The sequence below is a fragment of the Thermobia domestica genome, chromosome 2, assembly GCF_964235325.1.
Source record: "Thermobia domestica chromosome 2, izTheDome1.hap1.1, whole genome shotgun sequence".
Taxonomy (NCBI): Eukaryota; Metazoa; Arthropoda; class Insecta; order Zygentoma; family Lepismatidae; genus Thermobia; species Thermobia domestica.
Window position 1 is genome coordinate 333926696 of NC_137455.1, and position 14482 is coordinate 333941177.

General features: G+C 36.2%; 1 protein-coding gene across 2 annotated transcripts in view; it reads left to right on the plus strand.

Annotated features, from left to right (window-relative positions):
- Positions 1-1953: 1953 nt before the first annotated feature.
- The window catches only part of gb (solute carrier family 7 member genderblind), a 46378-nt gene continuing 33849 nt past the window's right edge, over positions 1954-14482 (plus strand). The window contains exons 1-3 of one of the 2 annotated variants that reach the window (XM_081749152.1): positions 1954-2138; positions 6179-6342; positions 13515-13737. In XM_081749152.1, the coding sequence (XP_081605278.1) occupies positions 6183-6342; positions 13515-13737 (383 nt within the window). In that variant the 5' untranslated portion in view covers positions 1954-2138; positions 6179-6182. The remainder of the gene's footprint in view (positions 2139-6178; positions 6343-13514; positions 13738-14482) is intronic. The other variant, XM_081749151.1, reaches the window with a different exon arrangement.

The window sequence follows — 14482 nt, forward strand, 5'->3', positions numbered from 1 at the left end:
TATAATAAATTAAATGTTAATATTTAATTGAGTTTAAGTTTGTTTGCAGTGATTTACAATAGTGAAATTAATAATAAAGTAAAATTTAAAAATTTGTTATTTATAAGGTTTTTAGCAGAAGACTGCCATAAATTTTTTTCTTTTCTTTCTTTCTTTTTTCTTTTCTTTTCTTTCTTTTTTTTTTAGAAATTAAAATTATTTAAAAGGATAAAATTTATATGTGTAGTTTGGAGGTCTCTCTCTCAACTTAATGTTAACCATTTTTGTTGTGGCTTCTAGTCCAAATGCGAAACGCAGGTTATAGATGTAAAGTATGATGTAAGATTTGAGTTGATGTGTAATTTTAAAGTTTTAATTTTTTAAAATTTATATACTGGTTGAAGAGAGTAAACTACGTGACAAACAACTTATTTATCTCATGACGTATTTTGTTATTTGTCTCCTAACGTATTTTGTTATTTTTTTTTAGTATTACACTATTAAAAAGTTTGTGTTTGTATATTTATATAAAAAAAAGTTTTTTAATATTTTAATAAAATAATTATAACACTTTTTAGCATAATATGAGACGTGGGCAGAGCCAGATTAAGGAGGGAGGGGCTTAGGAGTGATATGGTCCCGGGCCTCCAGGTCAAGCTGACCAGACGTCCCGTTTTAGCCGGGACAGTCCCTTATTTGCAACCGTTGTCCCGTTTTTTCTGATTCTCAAACGGGACGCCTAAATGTACCGCTTTTAAGCAAACATGACCCAGGTGTCCCGTAATTATTATTCAAAATATAAATGGTCAATGCAAATTTTACGCTCTTCCGTACCAACACTCATTGGGAAGGTTCAGCCGTGCCTAGAACTTCTGAATATTCAAATGAGAATTGAGTGTTCTGTGTTCAAGTGGGAATTGAGTGGGAATTCTGAGCGTTCAAGTAGTTAAAAGTATTTTTGGGTAGTACTTAAGTTAGAAACGCTGTGTTATCATTCTTGTGTATTTTGTAAATTGAAAACACTGCTGAGTCCCAAAATGCAATGTAGAAGTCACACCCCTCCCCCCTCCGTCGCCGATTCGTATGCGTCCCGTTTTTAAAAGTAAAAGTTCTGGTCACCTTGCTCCAGGTGGACAGAAGCCTCCACTCTGATCAAAATCTCAACTGGCTAACTAAAAAGAATCATGAAGATACAATCATCATAGTTAATCCAGCCCTGAACGTAGGTCCACCATCTAATCTATGGAATCCGAACCACCACAATGCGTTGGAATGCTCACGCGCTAGACACTAGATCAGCAGGGAGGGCAGTACTAAGGAGACAGTTTCGATTTTGGTTTATTATTGATATCGACAAATACTTCCTATTACTCCCAATATTAATGATTATTACTAATTAATTGTTTTGATTGATATTCTTTTCTTTCTGCTTTTCTGTTATTTTTATCATTTAAATAATCAGTTTTTGTATTTCTAAGAACGCAAGAAAAACAAAAAGAATACATAAAAGGTGAATTTATTTGCTGGTAAACTTCTAACTGCCAAATGTTCTCCGAATATGATCTTATCATATATTCTATAAGAAAAACCATCATAACATATGATCTTCATTCCAGTAACACTTTGAATAGGGTAATTCTTAGTAGTTCTTGCGTCATAAACTGCTGCCATAGAAGAAGAATTCGTTTTCCAGAGTTTCAGTTTTGAAGATGTTGTCTCCAGTACTAAGATCAGCTTTCCATAACCAAACATACCAACTTACATCGGATAAATATTGCTGCCTTCATTTCTTGCTAACGGTAGTAACTGTTTTGCACGTAGTTATCTTAGAAAAAGCATTATTACACAAATGATTAATATACACAAATGATCAATGTATTCTCTTGAAAAATAGTAAAACGCAATAGTCTTTGTGCTCAGTTGGTCCTAAAATGAGAAAACTGTTACGCGAGAGTGACGCTTACGAAATATAAAATCTTTGGCTCCCGAGAATTAACACGCTCACGTGTGTTTCTGCAGAAGTGTGTTCTATTTGATACTTGCGGCAGCGGCAGGCCTTGGCCTTATTGTACACCTACGCTGGAGGGAAGGTGGGATATAGTGAAAAATCTTCATTGAAGCTGTGTATGGAAAGAAAAGGTATCTCAAGCTATAAATAAGTAAGTAGAATAGTGTATATAAGTTTCAGAGTAGTTTCATATAATTTACAAATATTTTCGCAGTACGTTAAAAAAAACCGACTGATAACATTTGTTTCTATTTTTGTTGCAAGAGCGAATATAATGTAAATTTTAGCGGTAGGCAATTGATGTATTTAATTTTGTCTTTAGTTAATACAACACATTACTGACACATATCATTGAATAAGATAACTCGAGTTTTGTCTTAATATGATCCAAATCAATCCTACAATGTTTTTTTGGCAGTTTTAATAATGAATACATATTAATTCTACGTATGTACTTCCAGTAAACATTTTAAATTTACGCTGAGAATGGTATCTTAAAACGATGATGAAAGATTGCGTCATTCTTTTAATTCACATTAGTACTCTAAGATACGGTGTACCAATTCATGCCTGATCAATCGCTACAGAGGTACATTAGCGGAACCATTAGAAACACTTGCTCAGAAATATTGAGATTTTATCCCCATGGCGTAATAAGGCGGCATCTTCCAATTGTATAGCTTGCTTATGAAAGTGTTCACAAACATTTCTTAAGTACCTGTAATTCAGATTCGGAAGATTTTTGCACCCAGGAAGCGTTAGGTTGAGTAACCTTCGCATTGATTTGTTTCAGATAACTGTTCTGTAGCTAATTCGGTAAATGTTTGGCAGAAGGGGTCCAGAAGTACATAAAAAAGACAAAATTTACGGGAAAAGAGGAAGATATAAATACGTAGACTTAACATACCCGGTTATAGTTAAGGAGCCGTACTTCCCATTTAGGGAAGGACGAGAAACGCCATACTTTCAGAAATTATTCAATGACTATCTAGGATATTAAAAAGTAGGTAATAGACTGAGTTCTTGCCCTTGTACTTAGGGTGTTTAGGTAGTGCAACAGTAAGATGTATCCTCGTGCACGGGAGATGAGAAGTAGCTGTTCTTAACTATTACCACGCTGGATCCCTACACTAATATAATCTAACATAAAGTAACCTAAACTAACCTAATGTGAACAGAAACTTCCGAAATTGTAACATATTTTTAGAAAAAAAATACCTGAACCCCTTCTGCTAAACATTGTCCACTAATTCTTACGTCGATATTCCAAACTAGTATTAAGAAGTGTAAACACGAGAAATAGAGGAAATAGTGGCAAAGGTTCCGCTGATAGTGGTCCCGGATGATACATGCATAAACCTGTTTTCAACGTTGTATTAGCAATTGTTATTTTAATCATGCGGATCAACTTGAGACACACCACTCAAAATAATCATTGAAACGTTATAATTCTTCCACGGTTTATGTATAAATGCAGAGTCAGGATGTGTGGCATTAAGACAGAGTGTAGAAAACGCATATCAACAAGTGCTAGGTGGCCACTAAGAAATACGAATGCTATTTAATCGAACCAGGGGAGGGCGAAGTAGATGACCCATGTAGAGTGTATCTTAAAGAAGCGGGCGCGTCAACGATGGTGGGTATATATAAGCTACGCTACGATAAACATGTTGTATTTCGCAGTAGTACGATTTCCAATAGCATTTGTAAACATATGCTATAATTTTTGTACACTATGCAGATATACTCTACTGGTGGAAAATAGTATCTAATACAGTTATCTTTCATATGCACTCACTCACTGTAACTGTCGTAAAACGCTTGTCATAATTTTACACTAGTAACCCTACAATTATAAACCTAAAATAAAGCTGTATTATTTAGTACTGAATTGTCCCACCTGCAGTAATTTATTCCTTATAAACATGTCTTTCCATACAGAGTATTAAATTTCACCTGTAAATTTTGTAAAATGTGGTGTATTTTAGATATGCTCAAAAATAACGTTTTACAGTTTATATGTAGGGATGTAGTTTCGATTTAAGCAAATTTTATTTTGCCTATTTCGACCTTTAGTGCCTAATGTTGCCTATTCTATGCATTTTCTTCAAAATAAGCGTTCATTGGGAAAATATATAATTTATATAACACAAATAATACACACATATATACGCATATTAGGTCTTTGTAAACACAAGCACGTGGTGCGTTACAATATATATACAGGGTGAACTTTAAAGATGTGCACATACTTCGGGAGGTGATTAATATGAAAAGGAGACAAAAAGTTCTCTTGTATTTTGTCGAATTCCGTGTCGTGTACGATTGACAGTGGTGTCCACTAGGAATCGAAAATCGAATCTTGACAATTGGAATGAAACAGATAGATGTGCACGTACGTTGGGAAGTGATTCGTGACATGAAAAGAAGACAAAAAGTCCTCTTGAATATCACGAATCATCTTCCAAAGTATGTGCACATCTTTCAGGTTCACCCTGTATGTATGGAATGCATAACAAGCTTCCTTTTTATACACCCTCCATTCCAAAAGAAACCGAACGTTTTAAAAAAACAAAAAAGCAATGTACATTTTGAAACAAATCATTTTTATTAATCAATGTATTCCCCTTCTGCATCGATACACATATTTGCACGCTCCAACAAGTTGTCAAACGACTTCTCCATGTCCTTTATTGGAATGGTCTTTAGGACGGCGGTCGTCGCCTTCTCAATGGCATCAATCGATGCGTGCCACTTTCCTTTCATCGCCAAATGCAGTTTCGGGAACAGATAGAAATCGCACAGAGCGAGATCTGGTGAATAGGGCGGATGATGCAACCGAATAATGTGATTTTTGACCAAAAATTCAGTTACAAGTCGCGAACGATGTGATGGTGCATTATCGTCCAAAAGAGCCCAACTGCCGATTTCGCGATATTCGGGCCGAATACGACGAATTCTTGCCAGCAAACGCTTCATGACGCCGAAGTAAAACTTTCCAGTTTCTGTCTGGCCGGGCTGAACAAATTCTTTGTGGATAATTCCTTTTGAATCGTAAAAACAAATCAGCATCACCTTAACTTTTGACTTCACCAAGCGACTTTTTTTTGGGTGTTCCTTCATCCGGCGCTCTCCATTCAGCACTTTGCCGCTTTGTTTCGGGCTCATATTCAAAACACCACGTCTCGTCACCAGTTACAATCGATTTCAAGAAGTTTCGATCCTGCCGAGCACTTTTAACGATGTCTTTGCAATGCGCAATTCGATCAACTTTTTGGTCCTCGGTGAGTTTGTGTGGTACAAACCGCGAATTAACCTTCTTAAGGCCCAAAACTTCGGTCAAAATGCGGTATGCGGTTGTTTGAGGAATGCCTAATTCCATTTCAATAACTTTCACCGACGATTTTTTGTTATGTTTGATGAATTCACGCACTTTTTCGATGTTTTCTTCCGATAATCCGGTTCTGGGACGGCCTGATCTTTCGTCATCATCCGGCGTCTCTCTACCCGATTTGAATCGCCTGAACCACTCGTAAACTTGCGTACGGGATAGACACTCATCACCATATGCATTTTGTAGCATTCGGTGCGTTTCACTAAAAGTTTTACCCAGTTTAACACAAAACTCAATTGCAGCTCGTTGTTTGAAACTCATTTTCCGACCGATGTACACAACACACTGACAGTTGAAACGCAATAACTTTGTTGCCGTGCATCCAAATGTCATGACATTTATACCAGTTGTCAATGAGGGACTACGCCATCTACCGGTAAAATATTACAACAGATGGCACTAGTGGTACTATTTGTTTTCAAAAGTTCGGTTTCTTTTGGAATGGAGGGTGTATATACAATAAATGAGGGTATTAACAAACAAGTATGTTTCTATATTCTTTGAACATCTATGACTGGAATCTATTTTGTAATGGTATTGAGTATTTATCTTCATTATTTCGAGTTACATTTTAGTGCCTATTTTTTAATATTTTAGTGCCTATATGCCTGCCTATTTTCCAGGTTTTTAGTACCTAAACATCCTGTCTCTACTCATGATATATTGGTAATTGAGAGGATTGAGGTTCTTTTTCTTAAACACAAAATTCGTATTTGTCGTGTTTTCTTATTAAAAAAGATACTAGTTTTTCTGTCATTTCAATTTTACAGAAATAATGATAGGAGTTTCATTTGCAGGACAATGGGCAAAACCACGACACAGGAGTTGGGTTCACCCACTGAGACCCAGTTGATGGCTCCCTCCAGTCCGGATGAGGAACCAGAGCAGCAGGTGAAGCTGAAAAAAGAGCTAGGACTTCTAGAGGGCGTGGCTATAATTCTGGGAATCATCTTTGGTTCAGGTAAGTTCCAGACGTTGGGAATCTTCTAAACTTAGTATTATTCTATATACTTCAGTTATTTTTTTTCTTGTTCTGATTTCATGGCGAGTTTTTAACAAAACAAAAGCAGCTGAATTAGTAAAATGGAAATCAAGAAATTTAGAAATCGTTTTTATTAACCGGAAATTTTGAAATCTTCATTTTCTAAGCAGGGAAGATGAACATTGAGATACGCTCTTGGTGGTCACTTTTAAGTATAATTACATGTAACGTTTCAATTTGAAGTTGTTGATATCTTTATAGGTTATGGTTTTAAAATTGCCCAGATAAAATAACTGAAGATGCTAGAATTTCCCAAACTAAGATTTTCACAGCGGGTGTAAAATGAATAATCTATTTACATAGTTCATTCGAAGGGTGTTCTTCGTATTTCTTATAGTGATATCCATGAACGTCAATTGTGATTGATAGAATCAAATTCACTTTTTGTTTTGAGTTGTTTCCTTTAGTTTCATAAGCAGTGCTTTTAAATTTCAGTTTAATCCACTTTTGTATAGTTTTACAGTTTCCACCAGTGTGATGTACGGTTTCAATATTGTGTGAAAACTTTAATTTCAAATTTATAATACAATACGGCGGCATAGGGTTAGTTGTCAAGTAATAGAAATGTTATATAGTATTATATTTGGTCTAGGAATTAATTCGTGCGGTTGGTACGCACACATTGAAGCTGTAGTACAAACACAAAATACATAAATACCTTAAGAAAAATATTGTCCATCGCTAGCCACCACTTTCGCCCATCTGTCAGGCAATGTACGGATTCCGTGGCGAAAGAAGTCCTCATCCTTGGAAGCGATCCAGTCAGAGACCCATGTTTCGATATCTTCTGAAGAAGTAAACCGCTGTCCAATCAAATCGTTGTTCATGCAATCGAACAAGTAGTAGTCCGAAGGAGCAACGTCTGGTGAATACGGCGGGTGGGGTAAAACTTCCCATCCGATATTTTCTAAATAGGTTTTGACCGGTTTTGCGACATGTGGGCGAGCGTTATCATGTTGAACAATAAGTTTATCATGTCTGTTCTCCCATTCTGGTCGTGTTCTGGCCAGAGCTTGCTTCAAACGCATTAATTGTCGTCGATAACGTTCTCCATTCATAGTTTCACCCGGTTGCAGCAGCTCATAGTACACCACACCTTTCATATCCCACCATATGCACAGCATAACCTTTGCACAGTGAAGATCTCGTTTTGGTTGTGATGGACCTGGTTCACCTGGTTTCACCCAGGCCTTTTTTCGTTTAGGGTTCTCGTATTGGATCCACTTCTCATCACCCGTAATAATTCGATGCAGAAACCCCTTTCTGCTCTGTCGTTGAAGCAGCAATTCGCAAATGGTTTTTCGTCTTTCAACGTCTCTGTCTTTCAATTCATGTGGAACCCAATGTGACATCTTTTGAATCATTCCCATGGCTTTCAAGCGTTTGGAGACTGTTGTTTGATCAACGCCTAATGCTGCTGCAAGTTGTTCCTGCGTTTGACACGAATCCTGCTCGAGCAATGCTGTCAATTCTTCGTCTTGAAATTTTTTTGTTTGTCCAGCTCGCTCTTGGTCTGCCAAGCCGAAATCACCACTTCTAAACCGTGCAAACCACTTCTGACACGTTCGCTCAGCTAGAGCATGGTCACCATACACTTCCACCAAAATACGATGACTTTCAGTCGCACTTTTCTGCATGTTAAAGTAATGCAGCAGGACACCCCGCAAAAACACTTTATCAGGCACAAATTGCGCCATGTTCACTTAACTACAAACTGGTGTTGTTGACGCTTTAATCCACTGCCCTATACTACGAACGATACGCGATGACAGGGGTTTGCAGCACATGTGTGGATACACGGAACTGTGGGACGCTCCGTTCGTTGCGCCATCTCTTGTCCACCCGCACGAATTAATTCCTAGACCAAATAGATCAGGAAAGATTATTTTGTTTACAGAATGAAACTTTTTTTCTGTCCCAAAAAAATTGACTGTTTTTTATAGGAAAATTTGCGTTGATTAAAAAGAACTAACAGCAGTTTTCCCCTATCACGTAAGGATTTTGGGTCAGTAAGGTAAATGTTCAACACTTATAGGATTTACAGTAAAGATAAAGTTAATCGTATCTAAAGTGCTGATATTTTTCCTATGGGATGTCCCTTTTCAGAGTTCGGCAGTAATCTGCCAACATACTTCAGCTCCAGTGCCCTTGGTACCTATTTTTCATGATTGAAATATCCTGATAGTAGCTTTCACTGTGTTCGCTATTTATAGCCCCGAAGTTTACCGGAAAGAAATTAGTGACAGTGGAGGAAGTAAATCTTCACACATATATTACAGTCGAAATTTGCGTAGCCTTCTACAGCTTTACTAGATCCCTATAGTAGTTACATTTTTTTTTTGGTCAGAGTTCGGATGTCCCCAAATCATGGGAACGGTAAATGGGATATGACAAGAACAGTTTGTCCACTCTGTTAACAGGTCTACACCCATATCCGAACTCGGTCGAATGTGAATTGAAGTATATAGCAGTGATGTAATGCTAATTTATTAGGAGGGTATACGCTCCATTCCTTGTTACACACAAACACACACACACACACACACTCTTTATATATATATATATATATATATATATATATATATATATATATATATATATATATAATAATATGGACCTATACATACATATAGGGTTTTTGATAATTCCTTTTACAGCGCTTGGGGGTTGAAAGTAGGCATGAAAACAAGCAAAAAAAGTTTATTACAATGAAGTCAAAAGCGGCGCCCTTCCGAGTTATGAGCGCGGGAAGATGCTGAAAATTGAACTTCGAACATTAACAGCGGGGCAGTATGGTGAATTTCAGAGGAAACCTTTTCTATTTTCGAAAAATGTTCAGGAAATTACGCAATATTTCATTAAATCTTGCCCCATTCAATCCACAAATGAGAGTTTGACTTAATTTGTGAAATTTTGTATCTACTTTCCCCACACTCTGGAACTTGCTATTTTCTGACAACAGCGCCGGAGTGAGAGTCGAGTAGTATCTGTACCCATTAAAACTTGAGTCCAATAATGTGGGGGCGCGGTGGCTCAGTGGTAGAGCGTTCACCTCCCGTGCTTGGGGTCCTTGGTTTGATTCCACCTCGCGCCGTGTGGATTTTGTGGAAAAACACCGTGCTCGTGGGTTTTCTCGGGGTTCTCCCATTTCCTCTCACTTTCTTCATTCCACCATTTCATTCATTTCTCATAATCATCGTCTCCTTTAGCCTAACTGGCATAACCGTGGGACGTAAAACTGAAAGATTTCATTTCATTTTATTTTTCATTTTTAATCCACTAATTTATTTCGACTTGAGGCTTAGTTTTCCTATCAGAAACGATTCAAAAAGAAAAAAAAAAATCACAATCCAAAATCTTACCGAGTGAAGTACCGTAACTAAAGTAGTAGAACGTTGGCTTAGCATTCGGGAGGTCGTGGATTCGACTCCCGCTGACGACCATCCTGACGGGTTTTCCAGTCTTACCAGGAAAATGCAGGGATGGTACCTACTATAATAGCCCTGGCCGATACCTTCCCAAATCTTTTCCATTGATGTTGTTCTTGCTTGATATCCAGTATAAAATAGCCTCTGAGCAGTATGTGGTGATTGTTAAATAAAATAAAATAAATACGCACTCTGGAAAAAAGGAAAAAGAGATAAAGACATACGATGATCTTGTAAAAGAAAGAAAAATTATAAACAAAAAATGGAAAGTTTTCCATTTTTAAGATTCAAATTTGAACTTTTAATTTTTATTATTATTATTATTATTATTATTATTAAAACTGAGGAAGCAAATAAGAAAACCCGAATATTTAGATCTTCTAGATAGATTACAGTTTCCGTGATCAGACATTTTCTCAGCAGTTGAAAGGTGTTTTTTCACTGCTTATTAAATTATTAAACTTTGAGCACACTGTCAGAAAAAAGGATTTGAAAAGGACGCTGCCTGGATTTATAAGCTGATGTACACTCATGTCCAAAATTATTGTCGCATGTCTATAAATATGTTGTAGTAATGTAATTTGATAACTAATTCGCCCGGTATTTCTTATAATGTTAGTATGTGTATAATCGGCAAAGACATGTATGTGGCAAACTTCATGTCAAAAGAGCAGTAAATAAGAACAATAAAACGGATATAAAGCTTTTTGTCCATTTAGCAATATTTTGTTTTACTCATTCTAATTTTAGTGTTTATAATTCTTTTCCTATGAAATTTACCATAAATATACAATTCCCGATTTTACACACAGTATCAGTAGTAAAAGTAGCCTGCAAAATCATGATCAAATTATTTTCTTACAAGAAGACAGTTATAGATATGCGACAATCATTTTGGATATGTGTGTACCATTCCAGCATTCACTTAATGTGTCAAAGAACAGCTTGGACCAGTGAGGGTGACTCGCAATCGATTTTTTAAATATAGAATTACTCGAACAGCTGTTTCCAGCGAAATTTGAACCTGAGGCTGTTCACACATGTAAATTCCAACAATAATAATTATAAATCGTTCAAGAAGGTGTGAAAAAACCTTTACATATCATAAGAGTTTTTTTTATTATTATTCGCACGAGGTAAGTGTCGGAATGGTACTTAACTTTTAAGCCCGAAGTAGTCTCCTTTCCAATCCCTTTAACAAAGGATGTTATTCTTCTGACATCTTAGTCATCTAGCCGGAGATGCCTTATCAACTTTTATAATGTGAAATAAATAAATATACTTACATCTTTCTCTGAAGTAGAGCTGGCAAATTAACATGTTCTTTGGATTTTTCGTTGCTATTTTTCGATGTCTTTGCTTTTACATTTTCGTCGACGGAAAATGTTGTCTTTTTTTTTTTCCTTTTTAACCAATTTTCTAACATTATCATCGAGATCTTGCAAATTGCGAAACAACTCTTAATTCTAAACCCACAAATAAAGTTTAAACACTACCAAACAAACAGTTTCGAAGTGATGGCTATACTGAAATGGTCAAAGATTGCTGTTACATGCTCATACGCTACAAGTTTTTCCTGACTTTTGTTTTCTACCCTTTCCTGTTAACAGATTTTCTTCAATTATTTTTATCTGAACGCAAACGAAACAAAGAAAAATATTTATTTTTTAGCCCCTCCCCCCTTTTTTTTTGACCAATAGGTTGCGAAAAAGTACTACTAGTACTAGCTGCTATTTATCGAAATCAGTCGTTGCTTTCTTTGATATCAATTGCCGTTACAAATGGGCAGTGCAAATCCGAGGTTCGCTGTTGTGGTTGATGGTATTGGAAACGATGGTGAATGCTTCAAATTAAACTTACGATAGGTCATGTTTCGTTATTTTTGTGGAAGTCAACGATTTCTTGGCGCAAATGTATTTATTTAATTTCCTCTTAACCCTTGAACTAAAGTAAAGATCACGTTTTCTCGAAACCTCCTTCCGCAATTAGAAAGGAACTGGTTCCATCCCTTATTGCCTTACTCAAATTGTATCCAACTGGCAGACTTTGAATCTGGATCAAAGAGGGCATGAAAACTGGTCATTACTATGTCAAAACAGAACAACTTCAATGTCACCACATGATCATAGGCCTTACTCTTCACCCTCCTCACCACTAAACTCTATCTCCCACTAATCTTTAGAAACAAGAGTTTCAAAGAAAAACATTTGGAAACAGCTTGGATTTGTTTTATTATAATATCAGAGGTCAGCTTTCACAAGGTAAGGACAGGACATGTTACATCTTGAAGAAAAAACACAGGTTCAGAGAGCTGTTTTCCATTATAGAAGAGATTCTCGGAAAACTCTATTCCTACACCACGAAAACGCAAACATTTTAAAAGAATCTAGACATCATTCGCAGGAACAGCCTGACGACTAGCTGTTTAGTGAGATTTTTTTGTTTTGAAATACAGTGCATGAAAAGCATTTGTTGATTGTTCCAATGAAGTAAGTATACTATGGATCGAATGTAGCGTATACCCGCGTACTTTCTAAATTTTAGGAAGCTATACGATAGTTTCCAAAAATTAGAGGTGAGTATACGCCGTATACCCTCCATTACATCCCTGGTATATATCCTACCTCATCCGACTAAAATCAAATCATATTAATCATTATCACAATATTTTAGATCTTTCTGATTTATAGTGTAGAAGTAAAACTAATTTCAGTTAAGGGAGGTTGTATGTAGGAGTGACTCGCATAGACATTTAAACACGGATAACCTGCGCATTTAAATACCTCGTCTAACTACTGATCGTGAATGAATTAAAAGCTTTGAGAAAGTAACACAATAAATATGAGGGGCTCAATCTTGTTCCGATCTACCTTGCAACTTAAATAAAGATACCGTTTTCGAATTAATAGAATGAAGTTCTTTCTTTGAGGTTTAAAAGTAAACTCACCACCCACACAAAACAGAAACTATCCGGATGTTTAGGCACATATATAGCATACATAAGCTCTCATATACAAACCATAGCTACTAATAAAGGATAGCCCTGCGATCACTTCGGGATCTAAAAAGAGCTGAGACAGTTAAGTAATGCAATGATCAACCATTAAACGTTTAGGTCGCAACAAGTCCTGGCAAGACTATAGCATCTCTCCACTAATTAAACTCATCACAGGTCAGTATGCCACTATAAATTGTAATAAAAATTAATAGTAGGCCAAATCGGTAATTATAAAGAAACAATTGTCACACAAAATTCGATAAAAACAGTTTTGTATCTATAAAACTACATGTGATTACAGCATTTTGATAGCAAAGCCGGATTGCTTGTGTGAAAATACAACGAAATCATGTAAAATTATGTAGGAGACAAAACATGTGTAGACTATTAATAAATATTACATCTCTGCAAAGAAATTTGCCCTTTGCTGATATTCACCTTTTTTTGTAGTAATAATAAAAATACATGATACTGCGTAACGTAGGCACTGTGTGGTTGTTTTACAAAATACCCAGATGTTACAGAAGGGATCTTACGGAGTAGTACTAGTATGTGATTTCATTTACATATGCAGCAAAATTAAGCAGGCGACAAAATTAGAATGGTACTCAACTTGTTTATATTCGAAATATGTTACATATGATTTCAGAAGTATTTCTTTGTAGGAATCTTCATATCTCCAAAGGGAGTTATAAAAGAGGCTGGCTCTGTTGGTCTTACGATTGGTGTATGGGTGATGTGTGGATTACTCTCCATGATCGGCGCCCTGTGTTATGCTGAATTGGGAACATCGATTTTGAAATCTGGTGGAGATTATGCTTATATCCATGAAGCATTCGGCGGGTTGCCTGCGTTTTTGTATTTATGGGATGCTAACTTGATATTTGTGTAAGTTTTCCTTTGTAGTGCTTATAAAGTATTGTTTTAGTTAAAGTAGGTTTGGAAGTCAAAGTACTCAAAAGCATGAGTTTGAAACAGTTTTATGAGGTCATGTGACAATGACTTTCACAGATAAGAAGTTTGCCAATGTATTACGAGCCATATAAATAGACATAAATAATTTGAAGTAATTGTACGTAGTGGCGTAACTATGGTATGGCAGGTTGCCATAGATGCAATATAGTATTTTCCTCATTAATTTTAAAATTCATGTTACGGTAATTGCAAAACATTACAGTGATGGGATACGTACGTACGTATTCATAAAATAAGTATAGCGGAATTACATTTTCTTAAACCAATTGAAGATGGAAAAGAATATTCCAGAGAAACTAGGTCAAGATTTGGGTTTATCTACCAGCACTTGCATAGCGCAATTGCTGAAGAGAAACCCAGTCGGGAGAGTTGGCTGCGAGATTCGTATCCAAAACTACTGGATAGTCAAGTGAGAGCTATCTACCTACTTTCGCCTAGTTTGCTTCGTAAAGGTATCAAAAATTGCATATCAGGCATTTGAACAAGAGCCATAATTTTAGTGCTTACTGCAGGCCTGTTAATGCAGATCTTTTGTGCTACAAGGAGAAATATTGGTGGTAAAGATAAATTTGAGTTTCAAAAGCCTTTTTTAATTTTCTTTTCAATATAACCCTAATTTATCTGGTAATATTCGGTCATTGTTGTTACGTTTGGTGTA